At 42.9% G+C, this 20,118-nt stretch overlaps 1 protein-coding gene across 3 annotated transcripts; it reads left to right on the top strand.

Annotated features, from left to right (window-relative positions):
• The first annotated feature begins 319 nt into the window (after positions 1 to 319).
• LOC147879563 (uncharacterized) lies at positions 320 to 14,571 on the top strand. 3 transcript variants are annotated; one of them, XM_087371369.1, is made up of 6 exons: positions 320 to 584; positions 4,156 to 4,271; positions 12,299 to 12,426; positions 12,712 to 12,889; positions 12,989 to 13,455; positions 13,571 to 14,571. In XM_087371369.1, exons 1-6 carry the CDS (start codon positions 418 to 420, stop codon positions 13,646 to 13,648), a joined length of 1,134 nt encoding a protein of 377 aa, XP_087227495.1. In that variant the 5' UTR covers positions 320 to 417; the 3' UTR covers positions 13,649 to 14,571. The 3 variants fall into 3 exon arrangements, with proteins under 3 accessions (XP_087227495.1, XP_087227494.1, XP_087227496.1); XM_087371368.1 differs by having other exon boundaries at positions 12,712 to 13,455; XM_087371370.1 differs by lacking the exon at positions 320 to 584 and adding an exon at positions 789 to 860 and having other exon boundaries at positions 12,712 to 13,455.
• The last annotated feature ends 5,547 nt before the right edge of the window (positions 14,572 to 20,118 follow it).

The following is a 20,118-nucleotide window of genomic DNA, read 5'->3' as shown; positions in this document are numbered from 1 at the left end:
TGCGAGTCACCTTGTTTTAATCTTGAAAGTCCTCTGCAAGCTAGGTGAGAATGCCCTCTTTTTTAATAAATAAATAAATAAATAATAAACCTCACCATTTGATCGAGTTTGTAGCAGGCACAAGCGCCTTGTTTGGTGACAAGCGCACACACCCCCAAGGGCGCCTTGTCTCGTGATTGAGCGCGCACACACCCCACACTCACCAAAGGGTGGTGATGGAAAACAAGAGAGAGACCCCGGGGACACACACATAATTTAAAAAAAAAGGCCAATGTAAAGGGGGAGGGCAAAGCGCGTGGGAGTTGCGTGCTCTCGAGTGTTTGAGATCTTCTTCATTTTCATTTTCATTATAATTGTGAATTGAATGGCCGCCTTCTTCAATTTGCCTCATCGCCATCGCTCCTTGTAGTCCTTCCTATGGCTGCTTCCAGCTCCAGCTCTACCAAGCCTCGCACCCCTCACCTGCTCAGACCCATTCCTCCACCCCTTCGCTGTGTCACCTCCCAGAATGACCCTCCGGAATTATGCGCTTGTGATACTTTTTGCCATGCCTTGCAGCAAAACATTCGTTTCGGAGGTACTAGGTAACGACCTCTTAATCTCATCTCTCTCGCATTGTCGCATTTCATCGACTCTCCGTAGTCCCTCTCTCTTGCGTCGAGCTATCCTTGCCAATTTTCTAGCAGCTCTTCATGAAACTGTGCCTGCTGAGTGGAACGTGTAATTCACGATGAAGAATTCACCTTGAAGACCATCGTCAGTTAAGCTGTGCGTTTCAACCGGATTTCTCCTGCAATGTTAGTGGCTGGGCATGCAACTATGAAGAACGTCGTGCCTAATGTATGGATGCCGAACCTAAGGTGTGAGGGCTTCTAATCCTTCAAGCAAGGTCCTTATTGCCAACAACTCCTTCAAACAACTTTTCTCGAACCTCTTCCTAAAGCAACAAGAGACTAAGATCCTCGAACCTGAGTCAACTTTGACTCTCTTCAGCTGTCAAGGTTGTCAATAACCAATTATAGCGCCGTGGAATGTTTAGTGACCATGAAAATGGCCAATTCATTGCCATCCCACCTTTTGATCTCCAATCGATCTTTTACAGCTTTCAACCTCACTAAGTGGCTGTTGAGAGCTTCCCCCTAATCCATCGTTCATGCGAATAACTCATTCTGAAGAGTGACAATCTGTGCCCTATTAGTGGTCTGGAATAGGTCCCTTTTGAATTGTCCTGGCCTTGTCATGGCAAAGTTGATGGGATGCCCAACCTTGCATGGATGTGTGTGGGATGCTAGAAAAGGCCCTGACAAGAAGCTGTTAAGTGGGATAGCAACCCAGGCCACGAGGGAAGGGGCTTATATAGGAGAGGGCTCAGCCCTCAGCTCCACTTGGGGGGCTCTAGGCAGTTGATTCCAGCAGCTCTTAGTGCTGTGTAGTGCTCTTCCAACGAAACATAACACAATCAACAGCAAGAGGGACGATAGACATTTTGTCCTCCTACCAAAGACACTGAAGACCTCATCAGAGAGGCACACATTACCAAGGAACAACTTGAGACCTTAGATCTGACACCAGTGGAGCAGCACCCACTGTCCACGTGGTGTATGTTGTAAGGTTAGTTTTTTCGTCCTATTGTTGGCCATATTTCTACATGCTATTGGTTGCATATCTCACTGTGTATATTCTCGTCGACATACCCGATCCGAAGGAGACTGAATCCAATGACGAGCCGCCTCTCCCACCCCAAAAAAAACCAATGCTCATAGCAAGCTTCGCCAATTTTAAGGTGTCCTTGGACTTGTCAAAGCATCAGAAGTGGCTGAAAAAGATTGGCTTATTGCAGTATGCAAGTCTTCCCTGGGCATCTTGGAAAGCTTCCCCACAGTCTCTCACACCGTACAAAAGAATCCAACGGAGTGGAGGTATGCTCACTGGCAATCTCATGCTTTCCCCGGAGATTATTGCACAGGTTTTTCAGCTCCCAATTATAAATGAGGAGATAGTCTACAAAAAAGACGTGGACTCTGACATGCAGGAGGAGTTCGGCCCCCCAGAAACGCAGAAAAACTACTTCTTCATCAACAACGTCCAAGATTTGAGGAGACGCCAACAATTGGTGTGGTATCTTGAGCGGATGCAGCTATTCGTCAAGAACAACATGATGAGAAGAGACTCCTACGCCACCCTCAGTGCAGCTGAGAAGGGGACCAAAATTTCGTGGGCTCATCTCCTACACTCTCGACTGACAAGTGAAATTGCCAAGAAAGACTAAAGCGCCTTGAACACACATTCAAAGATTGGGCCTTTCATTGCAATCCTATTCGAATTTGCTAGTCGAATTGATGCAAAGGGCCTGGAGATAGCTCAACAATCTAATAAAGAGCGCACCAAAGCAAAGCAGACGCAAACACCCCAGGAGGACAAGGGAAAGAAAGACATGATGAAAGCCCTGGAACCCAGCTCACTGCCTAGGGTATCTCAGGGACAGGGGCTAACCCCCAGGGGGGGGACTATACAACCAGCGAATCCCTCACGGAGGGAAAATGTAAACACCTGCTGCAGGCCATGCCTTGCAGAAACACTCCCGCCTTTCGGCCGATGCCCAGGGATAAGGCTTTTGCGAGGAGGAGTGGGCATTGTAAGTCCCTGAAGTAAATTCCTCTCCTCTATTACGAAACATCTTCAATTTCTTTCCTGGCTCTTTTTCCACCTTGGCCTTCCACTGTGGAAGCTTGGGATTTCCTTGCAATGCAACACACCCAAGATTGGCCCACTTCTTGAGGTTAGTTGAGAGCTGGTAGGTTGGGCCAATGTGGGGTGTGGTTGGCTAGCCAATAGGCCTAGTCTGAAGGGGGGGAAGGCAGCCAGCTCTCCCTTTATAAAGGAACCCATGGGGCTCATTCTCCTGAAGCCAGTGGAAGCCTTTGCAAAGGCATGCAGCATAGAGGAGTGTAAGCAGGTGCCCAGTTGTAGCTCAGTTTGTCAAGCCACTTTGCTGATGGTAGAGCAGTCCACTACTTCCCTCATGTGGAGTTTTACAGTGCCACGTTTGTACTAGACCAATTCATGAGTTGTAGAGCATGGAAATGAAGTTAATTTTCTGCCCATTTTAATCTATTCCAGATTTGTGTGCGCTTCTTATCTATTGTTTGTGTGCACAAGAGAGTGAGCGAGATCTCTGAGTTGGAGTGATTGATGGGACCTCATTCCACTCTAGTGTAGTCAGGCGTATGCTGCCCTATTATGTTTGACAGTTTGCATTTATGAATCTGGCTCTAGCTTCAAATTCTTATTATAAAATAGCCTGCTTTTTAATAAATAGACTGCTCTTCCTGGATTGGCTTGGCTTTTTCTAGCATTCTCTTTCCACAGCATCCAAACCTCATCCACACTAGCTTCATCCTTGCTTAGGTTATTCCTAACCCTCAATCTGACTGAGCCCTAAGCCTCGGCCTCAATGGATACTAAAGTTCATTCAGTGTAACGTCTCCATAGTCTATGAGCGTGTTACAGCAACTTTTGTGGTACATTGATCCTTGGTTCCCACACTTTCCCTTTGCAATCTTAGTAGCACTTAGCACGTAGAGCATGTAATAGGCTATACAACAAGCACGTAGAGCATGTAAAAGGCTATACAACTAAGTACCAAGTGACCAAGGGAGAAAGACTGTCAACATCATCAAGCCCTCATCTTCTACTATTGAGGATCATGTGAGAGTGGCTTACCTTGTACCAATTTTTCTTGAGTTAAAGCATGCCAAAGTTTTTCAAGAGTAAATTCATCAACAAATAACATAAAAAGCTATGACAACCTGATTGTGCTCTTTCTTGAGACCGTTGAGTGCGATTTGAACCAATCTTTTTGTCTCAACTTGTTGTTCAATTGATCTGCAGTTTATTTTAGCATGAGTAGGTAATTTAACTTATTTTGATTTTGCACATAATTTTGAAATCTAACCTCGTACAATCATGTAAATTTTAACATGAAGCTCATTAGATTAAGCACTTCTCCCTTTCATTCCAAACTGTATGCTTTTCTTGGAGTTATTATACTTGATCTGTTGTCAATGGTCAGTTGAGTTTTGTGCTCAAACTTCTAGTCTCTTTCCTTTTTTACGTTAGGACTAATGACATGATGCCTTACATTTTTGGCTACAGTGCTGGCTGCGAGGTTAGGGATTCTGTCACTGCTAGAAAATTGCACAAGGCAGACCGTGAGAAGCTTAGAAGAGATCGCTTGAATGAACAACTTCTTGAGCTCGCTGGTGCTCTTGGTAAGCTACATTTATGGTATTTTCCTTCTCCTGAGGTAAAATTTAAAGAACTTTCCCTTACTAGGTACAGCATACTCTGTTATGACTGATGGATGATGGTCCCTTGGTTTACGAAAGCAGCTTTCTTCAGGGGAGCAGCTTGTAATGAAGTTTATGGTTGTATTATTCAATGTTTTATGAGAGCACCAGGCTGCTAGATATATCTGTGCAAGCATGTTTTGTCCATCTAATTCTGCAGAAAAATTGAATTATTAGGGAAGGTTGTTTTGCGCAAAACGCTTCTGCAGACATGCTGTTGGATATTAGGGTCAGCTCCCCACTCGTGAGCTCCCATATGAGGAGGATGACGTGCAGTGTAGGCTGACTGACAGTGTAGGATGTGATAAAGAGGAATGTTTAGGGCTGCCATGTGGGCAGCAGATTGGCTGTCACATGGACAGAACATAGACTTCCTTGTTAGATTAAATTTAGGGCAGCCCATGAGGCCACCAAAGTCCGCCCTAATGGCTTGACATCCAGCCCACTGTGTGGGCAGTGTTTGGGGCTGTTTGGAGCCTACTAGCCATGAGCCCATGGAAAGGGTGAAAGGGCTGGGATAACGAATGCAGGTACAGCAGATACAGAGGGTACTGCAGGTGGTATGGCTACTGTAACAGGGAGATAGCCTAATTCATGCTCACTACTATCTGAATTGATAGAATAATGCACTCAAAACACAAGAACTGTGGAGTGTGATGAAACCTCTTTGACTACATCTACTACGATCTACTGCAACAGTACATAAAAGATTAGACACCAAGAAGACGAGCTATATTCATGAACTGCAAGAATGAAAAGACGACTTCTCGAGAGAGTGAGTGGGCTCTAGACATCGGGCCATCATTGAAATAGATGGAGAAGCTGGAGCGATACCACCAGGGATCAAGCTGCCTTCATCAGTCCCAAAACCGCCTCTGGTGATTCCTCTGACCTCGCCTCTGATCTCGGCTAATTCACGACTGCGCCATGCTGAAGAGCTTTCAGAGCTGCATGCACTCATAAATTATTGCCACATGGGAATTGTTCCGCCAACCCCCCTTAATCCTTACCCATCAAGGCTTGGTTCCAACACCCCCCTCAAGCTGAGGATGGGTAAAATAACCAACTGTATGAGAATTCACCTGTCAACAAAATTGCAGAGGATCCAAACAAAAGGATCATGAACCGAAGCTGACAAAAGGATGCAATATGGGCTGAAATGCCAAACACATCTCTCACATTAAAATGAGGATTAAAGAAGGCATTCTGCCCAAACCCAAACATACAGTTGACCGAAATTCCCTGCCAAACGACAGCTATTGATCAATGAACAGCTCGATGTATTTATACGCCTCTTTGACAGATGACTCATACGACTTCATGTGACAATGATCACGAACCTCGCCTCAACCCTACGGGTTATTTTTGGCTTACAAATGGATCACATTATTGACTCGACTCTTCCTATCTACTTGCTGCTGCTGCAGCATGCACGCTTAGAATGTATATTCATCATAGTTGGCGCCATCAAGGATGCATAGGCCTGTCATCTCTTCTACAACTGGACAAACACTTTCCTTGCTGGTAGGTCACGACCTCCTTGTTTTGCACAGCCAAAGCCTCCTTCGTCCGGAAGCAATAATCCTCCTTATGGACACTTCAAGCGAGGTTTCTTAACCTGCTTACCTTTTTCAACCCATATGCATTTTCACCATATCCATCTTCAAGCTTCTGTTGTCTCTTGTCATCCAAAAGAGTTGCGATCATCTCATGCAAAGATAGGTCACCACTCACACGTAGTATCTTCACGATCTCATTGTACGAAGAAGAGAGGCTAGATAGCACAGCTTTGTCATCGTCTTCAACTTCTACCTCGGTATCAAGTAGCTGTTGTAGAATTGCTCGCATCCTGCTCATATGCTCACCAAGCTTTATAGTGTCGTGCATCTTTAGATTAAAAAATTATTGCTTCAAAAGTACCTTGGAATTTTTTAGATGAGCACCAAACAGTGTTTCGATGGCTACCTAGTTTTCTACTGTGCTTGCTGCCAGATCCAAGTGTTGATTATAGCTGGCTCTAAGAGCCCTGCCTAGAATTCCAAGGGCTTGTCTTTCCACTAAATGATAGGCCGAATCCCCTTCTCCATGAGGTATAGGCGCACTGTGAGCTACCATGCAGGGAAGTTCATCCCGATAAAGGTGACTAGTGCCTCAAATATTCCTCCACCCATTTGTTCACCCTTTCCGTCTCAAGATGGTAAATAGTGCTAGGTGTGAGTAAAGTACCCACTGCTGTAAATAACGCTTGCCAAAAGTGACCCATAAAATTTCCATCTTTGTCACTAACAATTTCCTGAGGGAAATCATGATGCTTAAAGACATGCTCAATGAATTGCCAAGCAACCTGTGATGCTGAATACCGGGTATGAAATGGGCCTGTTTTGTCATTTATCCACCACAACAAAGATGCTGTCCCATCCCCTCTCTGTAGAAGGCAATCCTGTGATGAAATCCATTGCTATGTGCGTCCATTTGCCCTCTGGAATGGGTAATGGCTGCAAGATACCTACGGGTAATCTGCTGTACACTTTATTCTGTTGGCAAGGCAAGCATTCAGCCACGTATTTAACCATATCCCTCCACATGCCTTCCCATGTAAAGCTCTGCTTGATTCTTTCATATGTTTTAGTGACACCTGCATGTCCAGCCATGGGAGAGGAGTGCATGTCTTGCAAAACCAATTGTCTATATTTTGAGTCTGGCACTAAATAAATCCTCGCCTAGCACCACAACAACCCATTATGCAATTTGAATTCGGGATGACCCTGACTAGAAGGCTTCTGCAAATCTGAAAATATCAGAGCTGCCTTAGAATTCTGCATATACTCTTCTTGAATGCCATGAATCCAGTCCTGGTATATGGTAGAGATAGCAGACAAATTCCAAGCCCACATCCTGGACAAGGCATCTGCAATCACATTTTCCTTCCCTTTTCTGTACTCAATGTTAAAATCATAGGATTGGACTGCAGCCAACCACCTCTTCTGCCTATATGACAAATTTGGCTGGATGAGGAAGAATCTGAGTGTCCTATGATCTGTTTTCACCTTAATTTTACTCTCGTACAGATAGTGGTGCCATTTCTTGAAAGCATGCAAGATAGCTAACATCTCCTAATCATAAACATGGTAATTGAGTTCTTTGGCATCAAATTTCCTGCTTTCAAAGGCTATTACCCCGTGTTCCTAGCCTCAAAACAGCCCCCAATCCTTTGCCACTGGCATCTACCTCCACAATGAAAGGACGTGGAAAATCAGGCCATACCAAGACAGGTGCATGAGTGAGAGCAAATTTCAGGTCTTCAAAGCTGCATTGTGCTTCCTTTGACCACCGAAAAGCATCCTTCTTCAAGAGGTCAGCAAGACGAGCAGCCCTCTTGGCAAATTTGCGAATAAAGCGCCTGTAGAAGGAAGCAAGACCCAAAAATCCTCTCAACTAGGTGGGGTTTTGTGGCTGTGGCCAATCTTTGATGCATTTCACCTTTGCGGGATCCACCCGAATGCCATGTCTACTCACAATATGCTGATGCATCCTCAAATTTTCCAGCACCTGCTTCACATGCTTAAATGTAGGATTTCGTCAAAGAAAACCAGCACGCATTTGAAAAGAAGTGGCTGCAATATCTTGTTCATCAGCACCTGGAAGGTGGCCGGTGCATTAGTCAATCCAAAAGGCATCACCTTGAATAGACCTCAAATCTATCTTTGTGAAAAATTGAGCATCCTTGAGTTCATCCAAGAGGTCATCTATCCTGGGGATTGGAAACCTGTTCTTGATAGTGGCCTTGTTTAGATCTGTAATCAATGCACATGTGGTACGATCCATCTTTCTTCTTTACCAGAAGCACCAGGGAGGCAAAAGGAGAAGTGCTATGAGAGATGAAGTTTTTCTCAAGCGATTCCCGCACCTGTACGGCCGCTTCCTCGCGCTCAACCTTAGAAAAACGGTACGGGGCTTTGTTTATGGGCTTACTGCCAAGCTCTAGAACAATGGCATGATCCACATCCCTCTTGGAAGTTGGGAGGCAATTGGGATGGCAGCATATACATCAGCAAACTCCGAGAGCAGCTGCTGCATATCACAATCCTCAACATGGGAAATGCGACCCCTGTCAGATACTGACACATTCAATGCATAGAGGGCATGCTCCTTCCTGAGCTCTCTGGCCAACTGCCTTGCTGAAATGACCTGCAATTTAGCAGTGGCAATGCTACAGTTCTACCTTGTGGACAAAGCTGAGTGATAGGGCATTTAAATCCATGCTGATTTCACCCAAAGATTTAAACCAATCGCAGCTCAGGACAATATCTATTGGGCCCATGTCCAGTGCCAAGAGATCCCAACAAATTCATAATCCTCAAAGAGCTTGATCCTTGCATCTTGGCAACAAAATTTACTGATGAAATGCTGTCCATTTGCCACCTCTACTCTCAGCCCATGATCAATTTCAGTAGCAATCAGTCCCACCTTCTATATTTGGTCTTAGAATTGATGAAACTATAGAGTGCTACCGCTATCCACAAGCATGTGAACAGTCTTGCCATTAATTTGCCCTTTCAATCTGATAGTTTCAGCACTTTTGGCACCCATCAAGGCATGAAAAGAGAGCATAAATTACTCGCTGCGTATCCCAATAGATCTCCTCCTCGTCCAGAGGAGCATTTCCATTTGCATCCTCTCGTGCATGAAAAGGCATAGCAACCTAATGCTCCACATGAAAGTTTGTAGGCTAACGGCCTCGCATGCCATAGGTGGGTTGAGTGTGATTGGATTGTATACCATGCGTATTATGTTCAATAGCACCATTGGGATGAAAGGGGAAATCAATCTTCTTCGTGGCTCCAGTATCTGGAACTTCTTCTACATCATGTGCACCCTCTGAATCATGGCATCCAAGGTCTTAGAAGCATCCATTAAATCCTCATCATCAGATATCTCAATAATCATGCTGAGTTTTGCAGTGCCACTGCTACGCATTTTGCAAACTTCACAATGCTCAGGAGTCCATTTTTCACCACACTTAATGCATAAGTTTGCCCGCTTTCTGCTGTCCATAATAGCCCTGGTATGTTGTTTAAATTCTGATTTTTCATTTCCAGCACTTCGCTTAGCATTAGATGACCCATATGGCTTAGCATATGGCATCTTGCTGCCTGTAACAGTGGGAAACCTCGGAAATGGTGCTGCTGCTGATTTCCTATCATGCCAATCAATCACCTTAGGTTTCTTCTTAGCCTTATTTGCATTACCTTATGCGCTACCCGCTGCCATCTTGTACTTGTTGGCATATTTGGGCTCAAACACCTTTGCCAATTGGGCTGCACGCTCAATTGTTTGAGGGTTATGTGTCTTCACATCTACAGCCAGGGAAGGACTCAATCCGTGGATGAAATGCAACAACTTCCCTTTCTCAGATACGTCCTGTACAAACAAGGAACGTCTCCAAAAGCGGTGCAAATACTCTTGGACTGTACCAGTCTGTGGCAATGCATAGAATTGAGCCAAGATGAGTGGGGATACGAAGGTAGTAACCATCATTTCTTTAAACCCCTCCATGTGGTTGGCCTTTTGAGGTGAATCCCTCATATACCACCACCAAGTATGTGCATAGTCCTGCATGTGCATACCCGTAAAGATTATGCAGTCGTCATCGTGCTTTGGGTAGAAGCAGAAATAATCTTCCAGCTGCGCAAACCACTCCTCCAGCTCATTAGGTGTGCGAGTGTTCCCTTTGAACTTATGCACTGTGAGTTTGTCCTTGACATCCTTGGCTACATAATTCATGTGTGCGTAACCTACAGAAGTGCGGGCATCATCACGCTTGGGGTTCACAAAATCGGAGAAAGACATCTCAAGTTTGATGGCCTCAGGTAGGGCTTTATATGAATGCAAGGAATTTGCCAGAATCTCATAAAAAGTGTCCTATTGCCCACCAGTAACCCCCTGCTGCGTAGTAGTTGTTGCCATTTGATGCACTGGCTGTGGTCTGGCTGTATGTGCTCATTGGCGGAGCGATTATTGCATGAACCCCTGGCTGGGTCTCACTGCCAAATGCATCTCTCTGAAATGATGGCATGCCAAAGGCCTGAAAGAGGATTGACAATTCTCCCAGGGGTGTGGGCTGCCATATAAACCAAAACCAGCTCCAGGCATACTTGCTGGTGCTGTGAAAGGGGCACTAGCCAGATGCACCAATTGGTCGATCTAAAAGAGACGGCTCAGTCTGCATAGATGCAGAAAACTGTGAGCCAAAGGATGGCCTGACATCCTGAAAGAAGGTGCTCTGTGGTAGTGAGAATGCATCATCCAAGTCCAAATAATCCCCACATGCAACGGTCTAGAAGAATGATGCTCATAGGCACGGCGGGCATCTGCCATAAAACTCCTACGTGGAGCAGAAAAAACATCGTGACTGTCTGAGTGGTCCCCTTATTGGGGTGCGGGCTGCTTGCCCTTGTCCTGCATAGCCTGACCGATCTACTGCTCGAGCTGCTGTCCCATCTGGGCAAGAGCCGTATCCTGCATGGCCATGGCCGTGGTAAGCTGCTGGCTGAACTCCTATCCCATTTGGTGGAAAGCACCCTGGAGCATAGAAGCAAGGGCATCCAAAAACTATGTCTGCGCTGCCTGTGCTTCTCGAGATGCAGGATAGAGATGTACCACCAGTGGATGCAGCCACTGTGGAAGGCAATTGCTCATGCTGAGCAACCTCATCACGTTCATGCAATGTATCCCGAGGGGCACGTTTGGGTGCCATGGTGGCTGTCCGGGAGTGGGGGTCTTGGCATTTCTGCTCAGCCTGCAAATCATCTTAGAGGGTGAAGAGCAGAGGGAGCCCTAGTCATGATATTCGTCAGTTCTTGCAGGAGCAACAGTCTCAGTCATCTGGATTCTGCAGCATAGCTTGGTGCAGACCTACACCCTGTAGGAGAGCATAAGGAGGTCTGTTGAAGGGAGCTTTGTATGCAGGGAACCCTAGAGCAGATTTTGTGGGAGACTCTATTCTTGAGCAGTTACTGAGGCCTACACAGAGGCATGGGGCAGAAGAGGAGTCGTTTACTTCAGAGGGTGCATCAATCGGAGCCAAGGTTTGGTACCTTACCTCAGTGGTTGTTTACTGAAGATGGTACATCTGTCGGCAGTTTTTGCATACATTCCATTTTGGCTGTACATCTGAGTTCTCTTTCAGATCTGTGTGCCTCTCTACTATTCAGTAAGCACACATGGTTCCATTGTATTTTCATTCAGAATACAGTAACTGGACTTCAAGAAGGACTACAAGAAGAAAGCATTTAGATAATGTTTTCCAATTTTCAGGACCACAAGAAAGCATCTTTGTTGAAGGTTGAGAGCTGGGCTCCCACCTCAGGGCAGCCTCTCGACACGTGTGTGTTTTGTTTGAGGGGACTTCATGAAATTTCCTGTCAAGGTGTGAAGCACCGTGTTATTCTTTGTTATTACATGAGGAGGCAGTAGAGTGAACTTTGCGATTCTGTCCGAAACATTCTCCTGTACATCTGTCCCCATGCTGTACATCAAGAAAGACTTGCAGATTTGCTTGCAATGCTACAGGATTCTCCCCACAATTGTGATTTTCTAGCAGTTTATTGATAGGTGGAACCCTACTCAGGTACATTAGACACCATGGCTGCAGTGTTTCTGAGTGATGACAACGTTAGCAAAGTATTCATGATATGTGCCATTATTTTTTGTGTACCTCTCTTAACTCTAATTTAATTGTTACGTATTCGGTACGTCTTTCATCTATTTAGAGCCTTGGAGAGTATAAATAATTGATATTCACTATTCTGTTTTTCCTCACTTCCAACAGCGTTAATTTGTCGGGAAACTCTTGCATTGTTTTTCATGTGCATATTTCAACAAGCATGCATTTTTTATGCTAGCAGCCATTTTGATGTGAATGCACTTTGAAATTATTTCACTGGCAGAACCTAATCGGCCCAAAAATGATAAGTCTACGATTCTTGGGGATGCCATTCAAGCGGTGAAGGACCTGACATCTGAAGTCAAACGTTTGAGGGCAGAGCATGCCTTACTTTCAGATGAATCTCGTGATGTACGTTCACTTAAGATTTACTTGGGGTGGAAGAAATACTGTTGGAGAGAGAGGCTACGTTCCGACACATTGATGCTTCCTTTCAGAGAAAATAGTTATTTCTAAATTTGTTTTCGCTGTTGATTGAAACAGAAGCTTAGAGATTTTTGCTAATTGACAGTAAAGTCAGGGGAAAAGGAAAACTCAATAAGGGTTCTCCTGAAATCTTCCCGAGGAGTGAATAATTAGTGATTCTGTGAAAAGAAGACAATAAAGATTCTCTGATTTTCTGATTACTGTGGACAGTTGACTCAAGAGAAAAAGGAACTCCAGGATGAACAGTTAATGCTTAAAGCTGGAGTAGCGCGGCTTCAGTGTCAGATGCAGCAGCAAATGCAAGCAATGCTTTCTTGGATGACAGTGGATCCAGTCACCATGGTGGGCGCTGGAGCTTTCCCTTACCCTGTTCCGGCACCACCACAAGGTTCTAGTGATGCTAACTCCCGGCCTTCGCTTGCCCTGGGGCAGCTGCCAGTTCCCTTTGTAGCTCCTGGTCCTTATATTCCTGTCCCTATTCTGCCAGGTTCCATTGCAATGCACCCAGCAGCGCAGGCTTATTACCGGCAGGGTGGTAGGGACACCTCGTATTTTCCCTATCCATATAATTATTCACTTGGACAAATTCCATCCTCGTTGCAGCCAGTATCTGGGTATCCCTCACAAATCCAACCCAATTCATTGAATCCTTCCATACCTGCTCTTTCACAGAATGCGGTCTATTACCAACCCTATCCTCCAGGTTTCTCATTTATGTCACCACAAAATCACGGTTCAAATAAAGAAAACCTACAGGAATCTCATGCAGGAGCAAGAGGAACCAACATGGCTTCATCTCATCTTCCTGATGAATATCTTGTTGTAAATTCTTCTCGGCCATGTGATAATGATGACGCATCACAACAAGTACACACTAAGTTACAACTACAGACACCCTCGTACTGTTCATCTGCTCAGCCTCAGCAGGTTTCGGGAAGTCGTGACCAAATTGAGGTAAATTTTGTTTTAGAGCTTTGAGGGTGTACATCGTTTCACTAAATATATCTGCTCTGTTCAGGTTATCATGGTAAACATACTAATATGTGTGTTACCTGTATCGGGCACTTAGTGGGATCGAAGCCCCACTTTAGAACGTTTGTCAACATCTCAACAAGACGATTCCAGCAGGGATTCTACGGTCGCTTAGCACTCCAAAGCACTTGGAGCACATGATGCACAGAAAAGAACCAGCTTCTCCCTGAGCAGGGATCATCATCGAGTTTAGTCTCAATGGATGCATAATCCTGAGTAATGTTTTTCCCAGAATGGGCTGTACAATAATGTTACATGCTGTCAGAGTTCAGAAATTTGGTTGACCTAAAATGGTTGTGTAAATTATGATATTTGCTCAAATTAACTGATGACATGACCCATCTACATGGTGCAAGCATGATTCATTATGACAAGGTGTGGATTCATGGGAGGCCCTCCTGATGCTTGTCAAGACCGTCATATGAATCATAAGAGCGTGCATGATTCTAAACCCTAATGACAAGGGTGAGATTGTAATATAATTAGCAATCTAATCTGTGAAGATGTACTCAACAGGGAAAAGCTTGTAGGGGTTCCAAATCACTGAAACTGTGGTCACCTTGAATTCATATACAATGCCTATGTTTATAGAGAATTCTTTACAGTTATGCTTCCTCATCTGTCCCTTAGGGACTCAAGGGATGGTATCCTTATTGATATGCATCTTTACTCATCTCTGCACGGGATGTCTCTTGAATTTGTTTTTCAGACCTGATCTTACACAGTTGTGATATCCACACTGAAGAACTCTACCAAATGGACCAAATAATTGGCCCTGATCATGTAAGAACAATCTCAGGAAATCCTCTCTGTATATGTTCATCATCCGGCCTTTGGCCCTGATCATGAGCTGATCAGGAGAGGGGACGTGGCATTTGCGTCTTTACTCACTTAGCTTGATATAGCACATCTTAACAATGTAAACAAGTATCTGAAGGAGAGCTAAGAGAGGATGCATCCCATGTCTGAAGACTGCAACCGACAGTAGCATTCATTGTTGTTGAATCTGTTTCACAGAGCCGATGATATGTGTAGGTGTACCTCTATGAAGAATGTGTGCTCCAACATAATTATTCAACTTCATTTTATAGAGTTTTTGTTTGATCACTTATGTGAAAAGCTCTGATCTTCATAGGAACTTGTAGCTTGGACTATTAAGCTTGTTACTGTGTTGAGAATAGATGTGCCTCTTTTTTGACTCCGTGGCCTTCTTTTCAAGAGTTTCATCTCTCATTGAAAGTTTCTCTTTAATAAAAATGAAGGGTTCTTTTTGGCAAATTGCTTTGCAATGAAAATAATCTTTCCGGAGGGCAAGTGTCTCTATATTGAGAAAGGATAGACGTTGAAATTTTGAAAAGACGATGCACAACTTGACTAATATGAATGGTGGTTTTCTTGCTGATTGCTCACAAGCCACAAGTAGGTAGTACAAGGTGTTTTTCAAAAGACGATGCACAACTTGACTAATGTGAATGGTGTTTTTCTTGCTGATTGCTCGCAAGCCACAAGTAGGTAGTACAAGGTGCAACTAAATAAAGCAAGGAGTAACATGTTACCTATGAACTCAGTTGAAGTTGTTGAAACAAGAAATTCTATTGGGAAGAGAGAGTGGAACAATATGGGAGATGTAACTATTATATATTTTTCTTCGAGGTAGTAGCAAAAATCCTATAATAATAGCCTTGCACAATCAATGCACGTTCAGGTACAGAAGCTATTGCGTTCCACTCAAGTTTTTAGCTTCATTGGTGATACAAAGCCCTCTGTGGTAAGAATTTGAAACCTAGTCTTGCCATGGTGACAATTGTCCTATATTGGTCATCGGAGTGCTTTGAATGGGTATGGTGCACTATAAAGTTATATTTTTGGTTTAAATAGCTCATAGCTCTCGTAAAATACAAATGTAAAATTGTTTAGAGATTATGTTATTCCAAAATTTTAAGTGCTACATTGAGGTTACTCATATTACATACATGCATTTCCAAAATAATTTTGATGTAAATATTTATTAATTTCTTGGCTAAATGATACAAGTAATATGATGTTAAGAAAATGAGATAGTATTAGTGAGCAATACATTTGGCAAAACCAAACAAGAAAGAAACTAATCTTCAAGTTGAGTATGTGTACATAAGCCCTAAGTTAGGGAAATGCTAATTAAGGTAATATAGGGTAAGGTTCATTTCGTTTAAATAAAGGATGATGGGATATCTTCAAGGTCTGTTAAAGCCCTCTAAATCAGATTACTTGACATGTGTGTTAATAGACCCTCTATATTTTACTTTTGTAGATGATAAGATTACAACATGTTGCCTTTTTAGTTTGCCATGAGAGTTTCTAAGGGATTTACTATTAGTGTGAAACCATAATCACATGTACTTAAGTACTCTAAAGGATGGTTGTACAAGGCTTTTCTTGGGTTGGTGATTGCACCCTTTGTTGTGTTGCTTGTTTTGATTAGCTCTTGCACGAGCATATTTCTCAAATTTCAATCGGCTATTTTGGTAACAATTGCCACAACAATTTAGTCATGTTCTTTTTCCAAGACCATTTATAACATTGTTCTTGTTGCTGTTTTATAACCTAATGGCTTTAATCACATCATCTACATCTTTGACCTTATTATTTGATCTTTCCACGCTTCTTAATGAGTTCAACTTTTTATTAAATGTAAACAATCAGTAACGTGTTCTTTATTGCATTTGCTCAACAATGTTTGCCATCCTTCACTTGGGTCTTCTTATGTAATCATGTTTTATTAAATTAGATAATGTATCTTATGGCATAGGCTTTCTCATTCCATTTTTCTTGTTAGGTTGCGTCACCTTTAAGTTGAGGGCATTTGCTTCGAACCAAGCACCTTTTGTCATTGTTGTCATCAAAGTATTTTTACCTTAGCAAGAAAAATAATATCATCATGCTTCAACATTTTTGACATAAATTGAGAACTGATAGAAGAGAGTTGCCTCAACGCCATTATTGGCATTTTTATCAAAAGAACTTAAATTAATGCAAATCATGGCTTTAACTGTGGCCATGTTGCTACTTTAAAACTGAGTCCAAATCAACTTGAAAAGCGATTTGAATCTCCTAAAAATCTATTCAATTCTCCCACTACCTAATTCCTTGCTCCCTTACTCCTCTCGCCACTTTATGCCCCCTCACACACACACACACTCTTTATGTGCTCTCTTCCCACCACCCTTTCTCAACTCTGTCTGTGAATAGGGGTCAATTGGGAGAAAAAATACAGGGAAATAGGAGAAAATACGGTAAAAATAGGGAAAAAAGGAAAAAAACAGGAAAAAAAGGGGCAGGGAGAGAGAGAGGATAAAAAGAGGTGAGTAAAAAGGTGGTTTATTAGAAAGAAAAACTAAGTTTTTTTTTGGGATTAGAGAAGAATAAAGTATGGGTGGATAGAGACAAAATAGGAAAAAAATAGAAAATTTGGGGGAGAAAATGGAAAAAATAGATTAAAAATAAAGGGAAATTTAGTAGAAAAAATAGGGAAAATAGGGAAAGAACCCACTTGAGCGGTTGCTTTTGCTGAAGTCCTAAAGGATGAGTCCTTGCTACTAGGTGGTCGTGTAGGCTCAGGCGGATGTGCCCCTCGTAGTAGACCATTGGCATGTGTGTGGAAAAAAAAAAGGATTAGGTGTGGACAAAAAAAAGGGATGAGGTCTAGACCATGGGCTTGAGAGTAGGAGGGTGTGTGTTGGAAAAAAAAAAGGGACTCGGCCATGTTTTACAGCTTGAAATCACTCGAGCTTGCCAAAAGGCAAAGCAATAATGCGCTCTAATGACATAGTCAAAAAAGGGTTTTGATGGGAAAAAATAACTTCCCCATTTAAATATTTTATGTTATTTTCAACCCTCATTTGCAATGCCTTTCTTCCCAAAAACTCATTGACCTTAAGAGCACTCTCCTTTTGTGGGAAAACAAGGTAGCAAAACCACTATGGTCTTGCTTTAATGAAAGGAAGAGTACTTGAGGTAGTACAAAAGAAAAACAACCTTTAATGCCCATTAACAACTAACACAAATAGATCTTTTTTTAACACAATCAGCTTGACCAAAAACAAAGGAAAATAGATAGCCAAAAACCTGGCACTTTCCATAGACCCTTACCATGGCCAAAAATGAGAAAGACTTAGGGATCATGTTTTATTATGCTTCATCTATATGTACTATGTGTTGCTCCCCTTTTGCCCTAGCTTATTTTGTTGTAGGTCGATAGCTTCGTTTTCATTTCTTTCTCTTTGTCTCTCATTGTGCTTTCTCTTTCTTTCATTCATCATTCTGGATTTGCCACTTCCGACCTTGCATTTTCCAACAATGGCCCTCTCATAGCTCTCTTTCAACTTTTCGTGGATGATGATATCTTTTCCTTTAGTTGGATACAGTATGCACTTTACTTTATTCGTGTATTGAATGTTTTGATTTGATGGTGGTTATTGCAATCTTGCATCTTCAATGCTATGATTGAGAATTGGTGGAATTTCCTATAACATTCTATGTCAAAGTTTGAGTATATGTGAGATCGAGGTTGAACCATTAGGGACGTAGATACTGAACACGAGAGGAAGAAGAGAGTGCAACCTTGCACTTCTCTCCTTTATAAGTAGTTGTGTTGTTCAATGTGTCATGCATTTTGTTGCTTGTTTGTGTAGATGGGGTGTTGAAACTCAAATTTTAGAAGGATTCAGAGCGTTGATAGTCTAAACAACTGTTTATTGTATCACTGTATTGTACAAATTAGGATTGAGAGAGAGAGAGAGAGAGAGAGAGAGAGAGAGAGAGAGAGCTAGTGCACATGTAAATCGAGATGAGGATAAGGTGCAAGAGATACCACACAAGGATAGAAGCCAGAGATACCACACAAGGATAGAAGCCAACATGTAAGTAGATTGCATTAGAAAACCCCTTGGATGCTCCGCACCAAAGCTTCCATCTATTAAGTAGGCAACTAAACTCTATGAAATCTTATCCAATCTAAGAACATCCAATCATCCTAAAGATAATATCTCAATGCCCTCCCTGAATACATGACAAGAGAGAAGTATTGCATTACGTCTCTTGTCAAGTGATACAGAAAAATAAGGAAAGCCTTTATCAATCAGCCTCATTACAAGATTGCATTACTAAGAGACATGGTGCTGTCGAGAAGGCTTACTATAAGATTGTATTACTAATAAAAATGATACTAATAAGTGAAGCAAAATACATCAATAGAGTAGTTTATTTGGTAAAGAAGATGTGAAGTTCCCATCTTCTTCTTAGTGGTACACTCCTTGCTAAAGTGGCCATGACCAAACCAACATTATGCTTGGCCAATACTACAGGAACCAACAAATAAAAAAGCAAACTTTAATCTCTCCTCTTTGTGGGTTTGCAAGGGCATAAATCCCAACCACTCATAGAGGTGATGTAAAAACAAAAGCCCAAGATAGCTCTTTTTGATTGCAATAAGCACTTCTGTTGGAAGCATAAGACCTAGTATGGCTATTAAGTTGAATATGTTAAAAGCATTTTGAAGATAAAATGATGGTGACTCCACTCCATAGAGTGAGCTATCACCACGTCTAATATCATTGTGCAAAACTAGATTCACTGCTAACACTATCCATCTCCATTTAAAAACCTATATACCAAAACCAATGGAACTAAGGGCGGGCTCACACCATCTGCTCAGACATGGAGAAAAATTGGAGGACAGGTTCCTAGTCTACTTGGACTAATTGGTGAGATGGTGGGCCTCGACATGGAGGAAACGAAATCGTCTCCCGGCGGTGAAGTAGGTCACCCAACTCCTCGAGCGAGTAAAAGCAATGGTCACACAATGCATTGATTGGGGGTTGAGCCTCTACCATATGGTCTTGAAATATTCCTTTAGCCACCACTACATTGGCAACGTTTCATGTCGTAATGTGATAGCCTTTAATTATATCATGCCCACTGGGAGGTGTGAACCACCCCACCCAGTAGCCATCCTCCTCTCTACTTTCTTCCTCCATGTTTAGGTGCATGGTGTGAACTTGACCTAAGGTGCAAGCTAACATTGTGAATGAAGCCAAGAATATGCCTATGAGACATTTAGAGTCAGTGCATATATCACTATTGGAAGAAAGACAAGCGTGGAAAATGGCCACCTTAGCAATGAGCCAACTCCAATTAACAAGTAGTGTAGCAACTACTAAAGTAATACTATATATACATGGTGTAGGGAATTGGCTCTGATTCCCTGGAGCCGACGAGACAACCGGCCGTAGGTCAGGAGTCGATCACCTACCTTTTCGATTGAAAATCAACAATCGGAGTCACATTCTCGACCGTTTAGTGGGGGGAGGTGGGGCCCATGAGCCACATGTAGGGGTGTGATTGGAGGGCTTAGATGCACATGGCGGCTTGATCTCATAGGCAGAGTTGATCCAACGGCTGACTAGAGACGCATCTCGTGAGATGTATGGTAGGTTGAGAAGAGGTGGCTCTTGTGTTAGTGTCAGTGAGATGTGTGGTAGGTTGAGAAGAGGTGGCTCTTGTGTCAGTGGCAGTGTTAGTGGCACTAGTTCCATTCTCTAATATTAG

Source organism: Dipteris shenzhenensis, chromosome 33 (genome assembly GCF_047967505.1).
Source record: "Dipteris shenzhenensis isolate YYH24624 ecotype China chromosome 33, Dip_SZ_1.0, whole genome shotgun sequence".
Classification (NCBI taxonomy): domain Eukaryota; kingdom Viridiplantae; phylum Streptophyta; class Polypodiopsida; order Gleicheniales; family Dipteridaceae; genus Dipteris; species Dipteris shenzhenensis.
This window is presented reverse-complemented; position numbering and strand designations above follow the sequence as displayed.